The sequence below is a fragment of the Pan paniscus genome, chromosome 18, assembly GCF_029289425.2.
Source record: "Pan paniscus chromosome 18, NHGRI_mPanPan1-v2.0_pri, whole genome shotgun sequence".
NCBI lineage: Eukaryota > Metazoa > Chordata > Mammalia > Primates > Hominidae > Pan > Pan paniscus.
Genome location: NC_073267.2, coordinates 76,908,478 through 76,923,329, shown reverse-complemented (window position 1 = coordinate 76,923,329; position 14,852 = coordinate 76,908,478). Strand labels below are relative to the sequence as shown.

The following is a 14,852-nucleotide window of genomic DNA, read 5'->3' as shown; positions in this document are numbered from 1 at the left end:
GTTGCGGGGGAGGGGCGGGATGCGGCTCCCGGAGAGTCTCGGGGAGGGCGGGGCCTCGTGGGCGGGGCCGGCGTGACCTTGGTCACTCTCCCGCCGAGACAGCCTCGGGGGTGGGACTCGCCGTCTCTATGGAGACCGAGAAACAGGGGATAATACGGCGGAGCCGCCTGGGCTGCAGTCCCACCCGGGAGCCGGCAGGGAGCGGAGCTGCGGAGCCGCCTGGTCTCCCGCGTCCATCGGTCCATTCCTGCGTCCTTCTGTCCGTCCGAACGCACACTTCAGGAGCAGCCGCGAGGTAGAAGCCCATAGGAGGCCCAGATGCCCGCCACCCCAATCAGTATCCTGCACGATGAGGGTTGGGGGGAGCAGCCTGGAAAGGGTCCCAACCTCCGGCGGTCCCAGCCGAGGAGCCAGCTGAGCGGCCCTGCCCTGGCCCCAAGCATTCCACCTCGCAGCCCCCACCTCCTGGTCCGGCTGATTGATGACTCCAGCTGTCCCAGTGGGAGCGGGACGGGTGGCTCCAGTTCACGGGTGTGGCCACTCCATCCATGGCCTGCAGACCCATGGGGCTGCGGCCTGCAACCCAGCGCCACCTGACCGCGCTGAGATGACCAAGAATCCATCTTTCCACGGACAGGAGTGAGCACTGCACGCAGGATCCGCCCAGTGCTTGGGCCAAGCACCCTGTGGCATCCAAGCTCCCCTGGACGTTACCCTTGGTGAACCAAGTGCGGGTCTTGGGGTCCCTGGTGGGAGGTTGCACCCAAGGAAAGGGAAGGGGAGTGCAGCGTGGACTGGGGTTATGGTCCCTGTAACGTAGGAACCACCGGTGCTCACAGTCCCAGAAACTGCCACTTAGGGATGGGAGTGTGGTCACTGGCGAGGAGTTTTCGGTGGAAGATGGGGCAGCCGGGCGGAGCCCAGGCCGTGGTCACTGGAAGCCCTAGTGTAAAAGGCAGAGCTAGAAGATGGTTGCTGAGACCGAGGGTGTGGTCAGGAGGTGGCAGTGGAGGAGGGGGATGTGGTGGGGAGGTCTCTACGCAGGGGATCTCCGCATAGTACCTGGGAGTCTTATAATGTTAGTGTGTGGATGTGGACTGGGGCCTTCAGTGCAGGCTGAGGGTGTGGCCAGAGGGCTGAGGGTGTGTGGACAAAGGGGTGCTGAGGGTCAGGGCGCCTTGATAAAGGGCTGCGGGTATGGGAGGGGGTGAGTGGCTGAGGCTATGGTCAGGGGTCTCAGGAAGGGATGCAGGTTTGTGGCCAGGGGCCTCAGCCCCAGGGCTGCGGGTGTGGGGATGGAGAAGGCTGCTGTGTAGGCTCAGGGTGTGGCCAGGGGTCTGCAGCGGAGGGCTGTGGGTGTGGGGGGCACTTTAGTGCTGGACTGTGGGTATTACTGGGGTCGGCGCAGGCTTGTTAGTATATATGTGGAGGCTGGTGGCCGAGGGCTGTGGCTGTGGGTGTGAAGATGGAGGATGGAGGGCTGAAGGTATGGCCAGGGGTACAAGGCCCAGGGGGTGGCAGGCCAGGGCTGAGTGCACAGGGTCGCTGGGAATGTGGGCTGGTGTGGCCAAGTTCAGGGCGTGGCCAGGGGAGGTCTGAGGTGTAGACATGACGAAGTGTGTTTCAGCCACAGCTGCACTTGCCAGCACGACTCTTGGGGTTCGTAACTCTACAGCCCCCACGCTACTAGCCCCCAACCTCCTGCTCCCCCAAAACTCCACAGTGGGAGGTTACAGCCCCAGTCGGTGGCAAGGGGCCAGGAAGCCACGGTTATGCCCTAGGCGCAGGGAGTGCTGGCGTGCCCCACCCGTGGGCCCCAGCTTCCCAGCCCAGCCCAGCCCCTCAGCACTGGGAGCTTCTCCCTGAGCTGCCCTGACACCATCCTGCCCTTAGCAACATTCTCCAAGCAGCACCACCCTCCCTTAGCAACCGTCTCCAGGCTTCACAAACTGTGGCCAGGCCAGCCCCAAGCTCCCCTCATGTTTTTGTTTAACAGCAAATAGTAACAAGGCCTTGCTGGACCAGCTGCACCCCTGCCCAGGGCATGCACCCGTGCCCAGACTGGCTCTTGCTGGGTCCTCATGACCCTTACAGAGATGCCGTCCTCACTGAATGCCTGGCCTGGCCCCAAGCCAGCTTGGCATGGAGCTTCCAGGGAGGGGTCCTGCTCTGCCACCCTCACTTCCACCCAAGCAGGCCTTGTGCCAGGGCCAGACAAAGCCAGGGCCCCAGCTGCTGCCCTAACAGTCTTTCAGGACAGTGCCACTCTGTTCCCTGTGGGCATCATTATTTCATCTGCTGAACCCTGCTGAGAGCCAGGGCTGGCATTAGTGACAAGACCGTGCCTCCCGGGGCTCTTCCTCGGGGCTCTGTGGCCCAGGGCAACAGTGACTGGCCCCTCTCCCCAGGCAGCTCCAGCACCAACTCTGTAGCAGAACCTGCCCAGGTCTTGCAGGTTTGAGGTAGAGGCTGGGATGTTCTGGGCTTGGGGGAGGGGAAGGGCAGATTGGCTGGGAGATGACCCAGGTGGGTCTCTATAGGGTGGCATGGCAGCGAGCACAGACATCGCTGGGCTGGAGGAGAGCTTCCGCAAGTTTGCCATCCATGGTGACCCCAAGGCCAGTGGGCAAGAGATGAATGGCAAGAACTGGGCCAAGCTGTGCAAGGACTGCAAGGTGGCTGACGGAAAGTCCGTGACAGGGACCGATGTGGACATCATCTTCTCCAAAGTCAAGTGAGCCCTAAGCAGCCCCTGCTTCTCATGTTCCCAGGAGGTGGGGAACTGGGGGGCTGGAACCAGGGAGGACATCAAGAAGGGGTCAGGGAAACACCATGATCACGAAGGTCGTTCTTCCAGGACAAACCTTATATCTATTGCCCTCCAGAGTTGCTGACCCCCGCGACTTCCCCAAACGTGGGAAAGAAACGCAATTGCATAATTTGTGGTGGCAGCAAATGTATTTGAGCTTTCCCCTGGGGGAGAAAAAAGAAAGGGGAACCCTCATGGTGCCCACATGCCTGTCAGGGGGAAGTCTGCTCGGGTCATCAACTATGAGGAGTTCAAGAAGGCCCTGGAAGAGCTGGCAACCAAGAGATTCAAGGGGAAGAGCAAGGAGGAGGCCTTCGATGCCATCTGCCAGCTGGTGGCAGGCAAAGAGCCAGCCAATGTGGGCGTCACTGTAAGTGCCCTGCTGGTCTCGGGTGGCCACGGAATGGGGTGTGGGGAATCGTGGCTGTGGGTGGGAAGGGCTGGGCTCCCTCATCAGGTGCCCCTGGGGAAACTCTGTCCAAACAGAAAGCAAAAACAGGGGGTGCTGTAGACCGGCTGACGGACACCAGCAGATACACAGGCTCCCACAAGGAGCGCTTCGATGAGAGCGGCAAGGGCAAGGGCATTGCGGGACGGCAGGACATCCTGGACGACAGTGGCTACGTGAGTGCCTACAAGAATGCAGGCACCTACGATGCCAAGGTGAAGAAGTGAGGCTTGGGAAGACCGCCCCGCCAAGTACGGCTGCCCCTGCCAGAGGCTCAGGCCTGGGTCTAAGGGGCACGTGGAGCAAGAGATCCTGGTCCCCTCCCTGCTGGACCTGCCACCCAGAGCTTCCTGCCGAGTCCCACCGGGCTGGCCCACCAGGCCTCTGACCCAGGCTGCTCTGCGGCCCCTTCCTCCTCCTCTTCCTGCTCCAACTTCTGTCCATCTGGGGACAGTCTGTGCCTGTAGCCTCATGACCCCAACCCAGCCCCAGGCATGGCTAACCCCTGCCTGCTTGCCTCATATTTAAGCTGCTGCTCTGGCCAAGTGCCTAATTTTAACCCAGACCTCAATAAAGACACCTTTTGTACCAATATGGCCTGGCTGACGATGATGGGGGAATGACATTCACACCCCAGTGACCCCTCAGTGTCATCACCCCGCTGCATGCCACACACTGCTAATCACTCCCCTTCCCCTGGCAGCCTTGCCCAGAAAAAGGCACTCATGAGTCCCCTTCTGTTAGCACAGAGCCATTCTGTCTGAGGAGACTCCTGAGGAAGTCCACAGCCTTTTAGCTGGGCCTGACGGGAGTCCTGACATCAAAGCTTGCCTTCCTGTGACCAGTGCCTTGGGTTTGGAGAGTTGGCTCCCTCTCCACTTTCACAGCAGTAGGAGGGATGAAACAGCCGACTCAGCCTGGGCCAAGCATTGGCAGAGGCCCCAGAGCCAGGCATCAGCTTTCAGTCTGCGAACAGGGGCTACCGAGGCAAGTCATTTTGGGTTCTGGCTCAGAATACAGAAAACGCAGGGCCAGGCAGAACCTTAGAGAGTAGCTCATCCAGGCCGGGCGCGGTGGCTCACGCCTGTAATCCCAGCACTTTGGGAGGCTGAGGCGGGTGGATCATGAGGTCAGGAGTTCAAGACCAGCCTGACCAACATAGTGATACCCCCGTCTTGATTAAAAATACAAAAATTGGCTGGGCATGGTGTTGCGTGCCTGTAGTCCCAGCTACTCAGGAGACTGAGGCAGGAGAATCGCTTGAATCCAGGAGTTGGAGGTTGCTGTGAGCCGAGATCACGCCACTGCACTCCAGTGTGGGCAACAGACACTTTGTCTCAAAAAAAAAAAAAAAAAAAAAAAGAGAGTAGCTCATCTGACTCCGTAATTTTATAGCTGAGGAAACATCCAGAGAGGTGGAGGGGCTTCTGCAGACTAGAGGCCAGACCATGCCTCTTGCCTCCCAGGCCAGGCTCTTTCTAGCAAGCCCCAGCATTGACTTCCAAAACTGGGACTGGCTGACTGGTGATAGGGCTTGGCACCCAACACTAGCCTGTGGTGGGAGCAGGGCATCCCTCAGTAAAGGGGCCTCCTCTTTGATGTCCTCCCATCTGTTCCACATCCCTAGTGGGGGAAGGGAGCCTCTCTGGTCCTGAGGATGCCTGGGCGTTTCCAGATCATCTCACTGAGGCTCTGGGTGTTTTGACAGAGCTATTCCCAAGCCAAGGCTTTCGGGCTACCTCTCCTTCCTTCCTTGCTGTGAAAATGGGGCTAGATGGGACTTTAGGGCCTACCCAGGAGAGGGTGGCTCCCAAAGGGGCTAGAAAAGGTATAAAAGGGCCAGTTCCCAAATGCCTGCTTTCCTGACCCAGATCACAAGACAAAGCAGCACCATTGTTTATCCTCTCATCCCACAGTCTATTGGGGGATGCTCCTGCCCAGGTGGCCCCACATCCCTTAAGCCCAGCTTTCCTTGGGGACAGGGGTGTAGCGGAATAGTATGGCTTGAGACAGGGATGTCAGGCGGGAATCGGCAGGCAGCAGGTGGGCACCTGGCCACAGCAGGTGGCCTGACACACAGACGCCTGACAGCGTCTCCTTGAGTGGCCCAGGGAAGAGCTTCAGGGACCTTCAGGCAGATCCTCCCACCAGCAAATGTTAAGAGGTAGAATGCAAGGCGTTTAATGAAAAAAAAAAAATGCAGAGGAACAATTCCTCTAGCCCTGGAAAATTCGTTTGAATTGCAAGCTTAAAATGAACATAATAGGAGTGAAACCCAAATCCTCTGGCTTTCACCAAAACAGCCTCACAGGGAAGCAAATTTAACTGTGTTCCAAATTGGGCCAGGCTCCCACTATTCCACTGCAGGTGACAGTACCATCCAATGGTAGAGGGCCCAGCGGCTTCTCCATTCCTGTGACTGGCAGTATGGCTTGGAAGAACACAGAGAGAATGGCTGAGCCCCAAAACCCCACGTCATAGGAGTAAAGCCGCCTCTTCTCGAAATGCCGTTATGAAGCCCGAGGGAATTTAAGGCCCACTCAGGGCTGGGAGGACCCTAAGACCAGACGGGTCTAGCAGAATCTGGCACATGACAGCCATTGCCCAGCAATGCCACTGCCCCTCCCCTAACAGCCTCCTTGTGGTTGAAAGCTTTGGATACCCTTGCTAGCAAAATCAGGTTAGACAAAGGAGAGGTTAGGATCAGAGGGACAGAGCCTTTAAAACCTGCTCTGTATGGCTGGGAGAACTCCCAACCTGAGAGTGGCTCTGCCCCTCCCTCTGGACATAGAACCTCCCTGAGGACCAGTCTCCATCCCAGACCTGTCTTGCTTTCTGGTGGTAGTGCCAGGCCTAGGGTGTGGGATTCTGCTCCACATGTTTTCTGCTTGTTTCAAGGGTCCTCCGCTTTCCATGTTGAGTCCAGTTTGCCCTGAGCTCTTTGGCTCTCTCCTTAACATCGCAACCCCTACCCGTGCCCTGTAGAACAAGTGCCATACAGGGAAAAATCAGAAACAGATGACTTCCCCAGGAGTGGCCAGCAAACCTAGCAGGTGCCTGGCCTGGGGCAGGGTCGGTCACTTTCAATGATAATGGCAAATGGGGTGGAGGGTGGCACACACTGGGCCAGGCTCTTTGTTCCCCTTAGGAGGTGTCCTGAGTGGATTCTGGGGCTGGCACCATCAGGTGTTCATGGAGGAGGCAGGAAGGGCTGGGGTGGAGGAAAGCAGTGCATTATTCCTCCCTGCCCCCTGGTGTGTCCATTAGGTTGGCCTGTGCACTGGGCTGAGACCCTGAAATATAACAACTCAGGGATGCAAGGCCACTGGCTGATGCTCCCCTACCTGGGAGACAAAGACAGGCCCAGGAAAGAGGCAGCGGGGGTGCAGGGAGGCTGCTCTTACTGACATTTCCACAGAGCACAAGCTCGCTCTAGCTCCCTCAGAGCCTTGCAGCTCAAAGAAACTTCTGGCTCCTCTGTACAAGCTGCTTTTGGGAAGCCACTTAAAATCCAGAAGTCTGTGGATTTATAACTTAGAAACTTGTGACTGTCATGTCTTATTAGTATGGTGGTGGCTCTCCTTCCCTGCACAGCATGGAATCAGGGGTACAAGTAAATTATCTAATCCTTCCACCTGTCTCTCTCTCTGATGTGGCCCTGAAGGTGAAGAGAAGAACCATGTAGCATTAGGTTGAAAATCCTTCACCTTCTACACACTCTCTGGCAACATTAGCACGCTGGGAGGCCACTGAAGCAGAAACATACCTAAAACCACTTACATCATCTTTCCCCATTGATTTTTCAAATGCCCAATCAGGATTAAAAGTACAGGGCACCTGCATGTAAACTGGATGCTGAGCCCAAAGCTAACATATTCAGAAGCAGCATATCTAGTCCGGCCTGCCTCTGCCTCTTCTTTGGGCTGCCTAGCTCCCCTTTGGTCCCCCCCTACTTCACACATGATCAACCCATTCTCTTCTTCTCTCCTCCTGCTGCTTCTTCTTTCTTCTTCTTCTTTTTTTTTTTTTTTTTGGAGACAGGGTTTTGCTCTGTTGCCCAGGCTGGAGTGCAGTGGTGCAATCATAGCTCACTGCAGCCTTGAACTCTTGGGCTCAAGTGATCCTCATGCCTCAACCTCCCTAGTAATTGGGCCCACAGGCATGCACCACTGCGCCTTAACTTTTAAAATTTTTTTTGTAGAGACGGAGTCTCACTATGTTGCCCAGGCTGGTCTCAAGCAATCCTCCTGCCTCGATCTCCCTAAGTACTGGGATTACAGGTGTGAGCCCCTGTGCCTGGTCCTGAGAAAGCTTCTCAAACACAGTCTGTCACTCCTCTGCCTTCCCAATCTAAAATCTTCAAAGAGTGGTGCAACCTTGCTCCTGCTTACCTCCTCTCAGCCCCTCAGCTCCCTGAAGAAACCACGTCCCTTTCCATTTCCCGGCCTTCGCACATGCTGCTGCTCTCTGCAGCTTCTCCCCATTGCTCTTGCCCTCAGCCACATGCTTTGCCTAGTAACCTCTTCATGTCTCCCCCTTCATGAAAGATCACTTGCTCTGGGGACATTCTCATGACATTACACCTCTTCCAAGTCCAACACTTCTATCCCTGCCCCACTATCCCCCTGTGCCAGACTCTTCTGTGTACTCTTGGCCTGGGAGGCTCTGCATCCCCTCTACCTGCTACCGTTCTTACTCATTCTGCAGCATCCATTCAAAGAAGCCTCACTGACACCTCCAATCCTACAGTGGCCATTACTCACTCTTTCTCTCTCTTCAGGGCATCTTTAGGCTTTTGTTTAGATCTATTTAGTACCAATTCGAAGCTTTGGGCCCCATCACATGAGTTTGTTTTTTTCCCTGACTAAATTGTTGGCTGCTCCAGGGCAGACACCAGGTGTTGTCAGCTTTTCACCATGGCGGGAGGTAATCAAACCCTGTTTGATGAATCTGGCGAATGTTCTTTTTTAACTTTCTACCACACAGTTTCAAATGACACAGGGGAAAAATGTCTAGTGTTTTTTTCCCTTTCAACATTTTCAGCCAAATGTCTCTATGCAATGTCTATACAATAGCTGGGACCAAGTGCCAACTATTTCTGTGGGCAGAAGGAAAGAATGACTCAATAGGGGGAGATAAATAGAGATATAAAAAGAAGGACCAATACAATCTAATCAGAATACATTTCTTTCTTAATCTTTGTGAGTACATACCACCATACTGGTGGCAATGGCGGTGAGAGCCTCTGTGGACCAGGGAAGCTGTGGTGTGAGTTCCATGCTAGCTCTCATAAGCCAGGCTCTGGGGCAGCATCCAAGACGCTCTGTATTAGATACTGACCAGTGTCATGTGCCACTGGTGAGGAGGAAGACAACGTGCTTTTCCCAAAGGGCGATGATCTCCCCAGATGATGACCCTTCTCAGGAGGCAGGAGTGCTTTCCCGGAATAACCTTTTGGCTCCTTATTCAGCTGCTGCAGCAGATACTCATTAGTTACCACCAGGGATCTGAGGCCCAAGGGAAAAAGGCAGTCATGAAATCATAAAAGCAAGAGAGATACCATGCAGACCCAAAATGTCTCCCAAAGGCAAATGTGAAATGAAGTCACATCTTTAAATAGAAGGAACTGGCCAATTTATGATTGAGTTATTTTAAAAGCAGACTTAAAGTTTCTTCATTACAATTCTGTTTGGTTATATTCCAGACTTACTCAAGCAATAATACATTTCCCATTTTATATATAGCTAGCAGTTGTTCTGTTCTTTCAAAAGCACTTTGATGATGAGGTAAGTAGAAGCCTTGGGTCACTGGCACCTCATCAGGCCTCCAATTTCTACCCCAAATCATAACATCTACTTCTAATCTATCCTGCCACTGCAATTCACTAATGGTGCTAGTCATGGCTGCATTGAACTCTGTATTACCATCTAATTTTTTTTTTTGAGATAGAGTTTCACTTTTGTTGCCCAGGCTAGAGTGCAATGGTGGGATCTTGGCTCACTGCAACCTCTGCCTCCTGGATTCAAGCAATTCTCCTGCCTCAGCCTCCCAAGTAGCTGGGATTACAGGTGTGCACCACCACACTCAGCTAATTTTGTATTTTTAGTAGAGACAAGGTTTCACCATGTTGGTCAGGTTGGTCTTAAACTCCTGACCTCAAGTGATCCACCTGTCTCAGCCTCCCAAAGTGTGGATTACAGGCTCGAGCCACTGCACCTGGCCCGTATTACCATCTAATGTTAAAAGCCATCCACACACTGGCAAAAAGAAAAAAATGTATGCACGATACTATTCATTATAGCACTATTTTTAATGGCAAAATATGTTAAACTAAATGTCCATCAATAGAAGACTAATTAAATAAGTGGTATATCATCCACACAACTGAGCACTATGCAGCTAGAAAAAGGAATGAGAACTAACTCTATACACCACTATGAATGCATTTTCAAGATGAAATGTTAAAGCAACACTGAGTCTTCTTATGTAATAATTAGGGAATACAAATATACACCCACACCTACAATAGAAGGATGGTGGGAGGGAAGGAAAGGACAGCAAAGACAGGAAAGGAAGCTGGATTTTTCTGGATTTATCTTATTTTATAGAGTTGACATTGGGACTGTGTAAATGCTTTACATAATTATGAAAACAAGATTAAATCAAAATTATTTTTAAAATTCCCTAAGAATCAAGGGCAAAATAAAACAAATGAACCTGTATGGTTTCAGAAGGATTATTTCTGGTTAATTTAAAAGAGAGTATTTTGACTGTACGTCACTAAAGCAATATATCCTAATGTTTTTAAAGTGTGGTCCCCAGACCAGTTGCAATAGCATCACCCAGAAGCTAATTAGAAATGCAGATGTTCAGTTCCCAACCCAGACCTGCTGACTCAGAAACTGTGGGATGAGGCCCAGCAATCTGCATTTCAACACGTCCTTCGAGTTAATTTGGAGGCATACCCAAGTTTGAGAACTGTATTATGCTATTCTCTTTACTTTTGTAATGTTTGAAATAATTATAATGAAAAGCTTTTCAGACAAATCCAGAATGGTTCTGGGTCTAATCCTCTGCATATAAAGTTAACCAAATGAAAATCAGGAAGTGAAGTAGGAGGCTTGAAGGTTTGGGGATGGAGTGCTTATATTTAAACTGCAGTGAAAGTCCTCGTAAATGTGTATTATCGGCAAGCCAAAATCTCAAGGGCTTCTCTAAATGTAGCCATAGTCTTGAAGTCTCTTCTGATTTTTTTTGCCTTGCCTGTATCCTGGGGGTGCTTTTTTTTTTTTTTGGGACGGAGTCTCGCTCTGTTGACAGGCTGGAGAGCAATGGCGCGATCTCGGCTTGCTGCTATCTCCGCCTCCCAAGATCAAGTGATCCTCCTATCTCAGTCTCCCCAGTAACTGGGACTACAGGCACGTGCCTTAAACTTTAATATGCTTACAAATCACCTGGGGATCTTGCTAAAAATAGATTTTAATGCAGTAGGTCTGAGGTGAGGCCCCACTTGTTTAGCAAGCTCCCAGCTAATTTTTGTATTTTTAGTAGAGACGGAGTTTCACCACATTGGCCAGGATGGTCTCGATCTCTTGACCTCGTGATCCACCTGCCTCGGCCTCCCAAAGTGCTGGGATTACAGGCGTGAGCCACCACACCCAGCCGGGGGTGCTGTTCTTTAAGGACTGATGCTGTTGAGCTCCTCTGAAGGAAACAACGCACTTTGAGTTCTTTATCACTCCCTGCCAAGTGCTCTTGATGTCTTTCGTGACCAATAGCAGGCACTTTCCAGAGGAGCCAGATGGCCGATTTTAGGGGTATGTACTGACCTCCCAAAAAAGTTAGCTGACCCAAACAAAGGTCCCATCAGATCCAGTGAGAAGCTAATTATCGAGGTGTTGCAACCCACCAATGCCAACAAAGACGATTAGTCCCTGATGTGTCCTGGGAAGCAGTAATTTTTATAATCCCTGAGCTAACTGGCCAGATACAGGAGGTTTACACACAGAATGGAGTTCACTTGCAAATTGCATAGATATTAACTTTCCAAGCAAAACAAAGGAAATAAAAGGAGTAAATATCTGCTTCTAGAAGCAAGCTAGATAGACCCTCTCCTACCTCTGACTTTCATGGAGAATGGCAACTGTCTCCTCCAGCTTTTTCAGCTGGGCAAGCTCCTGGTTCAGGCAAGCCACCTGCATGGTCAGCTGTTGGTTTTTGTGCAGAAGATCATCTACAAAGGGCACAGTAGCCAGGGGTGAAAAGGATTCCAAGCTGCTAGTCTTTGAGCAGAATATAAGTATTCAGATGGACATCTTGAGAACTGGGGGCCCCATGGCACCCAACTTCACACTCCATTGCCTTACTTGGAGATAGGAGATATGGTGGCAAGAATACAGGGTTTGGCAACAGATATGAGTTAAAATTCAGCCGCTTAATATTGCACGTGGGCCAGGCATGGTGGCTCATGCCTGTAATCCCAGCACTTTGGGAGGCTGAGGCGGGTGGATCACAAGGTCAGGAGTTTAGGACCAGCCTGGCCAAGATGGTGAAACCCCGTCTCTCCTAAAAATACGACAATTAGCTGGGTGTGGTGGTGGGCACCTGTAATTCCAGCTGCTCGAGAGGCTGAGGCAGAGAATCGCTTGAACCCAGGAGATGGGATGGAGGTAGCAGTGAGCACAGATTGTGCCACTGCACTCCAGCCTGGGCAACAGAGTGAGACTCCGTCTCAAAAAAAAAAAATATTGCACGTGTTGGTTCATTTTTCTGACTTTCATTAGAGCTAATAACCCTGCCCCTTAGCCCTGTTATGAGGATTCAATGAGACACCTACCCTCACTTAGCATAGGCAGTCAATAGATATTGGGTCTCACACCGTATTCTCCATTTTAGTTTGTTTTGTACATCCTTCACTCCCTACGTAGTATGTGAAAACATCTAGAATGGTGTCAGGCACACAGTAATAACTCAATTAATACTTGTAGAAACTGAATTTGTGGCTAAGACACTTATACCTAGCTTCCCCAATATACTACCATTACCTGCAATAATAAGGAGGTAAAAGAAGAGGAACTCCGGTTGTAATGATGCCAATCTTCTATACTTAAACTTTTTTTTTTTTCTGAGGCAGAGTTTTGCTCTTGTTGCCCAGGCTGGCTGAAGTGCAATGGCGGGATCTCAGCTCACTGCAACCTCCACCTCCTGGGTTCAAGCAATTCTCCTGCTTCAGCCTCCTGAGTAGCTGGGATTATAAGGCACATGCCACCACACCCTGCTAATTTTTGTATTTTTAGTAGAGATGGGGTTTCACCATGTTTGCCAGGCTGGTCTCAAACTCCTGATCTCAGGTGATCCACCCACCCCAGCCTCCCAAAGTGTTGGGATTACAGGCGTGAGCCACTGTGCCCAGCCTTAAACTGTAATATGCTTACAAATCACCTGGGGATCTTGCTAAAAATAGATTTTAATGCAGTAGGTCTGAGGTGAGGCCCCACTTGTTTAGCAAGCTCCCAGGTGATACTAATGTGGATCACATCTTGAGTAGGAGAGTTCTAGAAGGTGGAAAACAAGGCTGCAAAAGCTTATTTATCACCAGTAAGCCAAAATACTATACTGGGCCTCCTGGCTGAATGAAAGTAAGTATCTAGTGGACAAATACCTACTTTTAATTTCAAAGTAGGTAAGTGGAGACTGATATCTTGATTATTCGGGCCTGTGAGTATCAGATAGTACTGAGAATTATTTATTTATTTAGTGCTGAGATTTAACAATGGAAATTCAGTGCTTCCACATCAGAACTTTGAAATCAAGTTCCTTGTATAAATCCATGTACCCATAATTTGCTTAGGGGTGCTAAGCTAGTCTGTCAAGGGCAAACTTTATCTAACATACTGGCCTAAACTATGCTGATAATAAAGTAGTACAATCAAGATTTAAAAAGGATATTATTTTTCACTTATCACAATGGCAGATTTTGAAAAAATGCCCAGTGTTGGCAGAGGGGAGTGAAAGGGGCATTCAAGTACACTGCTGAGGTGGGAGTAAACTGAAACAATTTTCTTGGGAGTGATTTATGTAACAAAAGCCTCAAAAATATCCCATCCTTTGACTCACTAATTCTACTTCTAGGACTGTCTCCTAGGAAAATAGTCTGAAATGTACACAAAGATTTCTGTACATAGACATTAATAGCAGCATTATTTATAATAGTATAAATATTAAATATTAGGACTCTCAGCTCCATCAAAAGGGAATAAGGTTAATCTCAGAAAAGCATTTGATTCTAGGGTCTTTTCCTTCACTTCAGGTCTTTCTTTTGAATGTTTAGAAATAATTTAAAATCATTTTATTCTAAATATTATATAACCATTATAAAAACAACTATATAGAGGACAAAATAGATAAATATGGTATATTCTTGTGATACTGTAGAAATGCCTACACTATGAAATTAATAACATTAGGATGTAGAAATCAGGTCTATGATTACTTGAGGTCAAGAGTAGGGGAAACTGACTACACGAAGGTATGAAGAAACTTTCTAGAAATGTTCTGTATTTTGATTGAGATCAAACTTAAAATGTGTGCATCTAATTATATGTAAATTATTTTTTAAAACCAGGACACAGTTTTATTATTATTATTTTTTGAGAGGGAGTCTTGCTCTGTTGCCTAGGCTGGAGTGCTCAGCTCACTGCAACCTCTGCCTCCTGGGTTCAAGCAATTCTGCTACCTCAGTCTCCCGAGTAGCTGGGATTACAGGGACTTGCCACCACGTGCAGCTAATTTTTGTATTTTTAGTAGAGACAGGGTTTCACCATGTTGGCCAGGCTGGTCTTGAACTCCTGAGCTCAAGTGATCCGCCCACGTTGGCCTCCCAAAGTGCTGGGATTACAGGAATGAGCCACTGCACCCGGCCTATTTTTATTATTATTTTTCTTGAGACAGGGTCTCTCTTTCACCCAGGCTGGATTGCAGTGGCATGATCAAGGCTTACTCTAACCTTGAACTGCTGGGCTCAAGTGATCCTTCTGCCTCCGCCTCTTTGGCTCTATAGGTGCATACCACTATGCCTGGCTAATTTCTTATTTTTTGTAAAGACGGATTCTCACTATGTTTCCCAGACTGGTCTCAAACTCCTGGACTCAGTCAATCCTCCTGCTTTGTCCTCCCAAAGTGCTGGGATTGCAGGTGTGAGCCACTGCACCTGCCCAGCCACAATTGTAAATTTGGAGTTAAAAATATAGAGAGGTAAGGTAGAAGAAAATATACCAAAAACACTAATGGAAGTTATTGCTAGATCATGGGGTTATATTTTCCTTGTATTTTCCAAACTTTGTATAAAGAACATGTTCTTGGTGTTATAATCACAAAAGCATGTGTCATTCTCAAAATTAATGGCAATAGTAACAACATTTGTACATGCTTTCCACTGAAGAGCTTCATCTGGTAACTCAAGCCACCTGCATTACAATTCTCTGAGGCAAGATGATTGTTTCTGTTAACTGCCAGGAAAACTGATGACCAAGTAGGCCAAAGGCAGCCACGTGAGCTAGCATGATGAAGGTTACTAAATGGGTCATCTATAAACAA

The 14,852-nt window shown here is 49.9% G+C and overlaps 2 protein-coding genes across 8 annotated transcripts in view; one reads left to right on the top strand and one right to left on the bottom strand.

The window, feature by feature from the left end:
- The first annotated feature begins 86 nt into the window (after positions 1-86).
- TPPP3 (tubulin polymerization promoting protein family member 3) lies at positions 87-3,851 on the top strand. 3 transcript variants are annotated; one of them, XM_034940436.3, is made up of 5 exons: positions 148-295; positions 638-728; positions 2,541-2,734; positions 3,026-3,179; positions 3,296-3,851. In XM_034940436.3, the coding sequence occupies exons 3-5, from the start codon at positions 2,547-2,549 to the stop codon at positions 3,482-3,484; spliced, it is 531 nt and encodes a 176-aa protein (XP_034796327.1). In that variant the 5' UTR covers positions 148-295; positions 638-728; positions 2,541-2,546; the 3' UTR covers positions 3,485-3,851. The 3 variants fall into 3 exon arrangements, with proteins under 3 accessions (XP_003812242.1, XP_034796327.1, XP_034796328.1); XM_003812194.6 differs by lacking the exon at positions 638-728 and having other exon boundaries at positions 87-295; XM_034940437.3 differs by lacking the exons at positions 148-295; positions 638-728 and adding an exon at positions 2,311-2,462.
- A 4,577-nt stretch (positions 3,852-8,428) lies between these two features.
- Positions 8,429-14,852, bottom strand: part of LRRC36 (leucine rich repeat containing 36) — a 58,884-nt gene continuing 52,460 nt past the window's right edge. For 4 of the 5 annotated variants that reach the window (XM_055100328.2, XM_008964594.4, XM_003812197.4 and 1 more), the window contains exons 13-14: positions 11,376-11,490; positions 8,429-8,764 (exon numbers count right to left, since the gene is read on the bottom strand). In XM_055100328.2, the coding sequence (XP_054956303.1) occupies positions 8,545-8,764; positions 11,376-11,490 (335 nt within the window). In that variant the 3' untranslated portion in view covers positions 8,429-8,544. The remainder of the gene's footprint in view (positions 8,765-11,375; positions 11,491-14,852) is intronic. The other variant, XM_008964593.5, reaches the window with a different exon arrangement.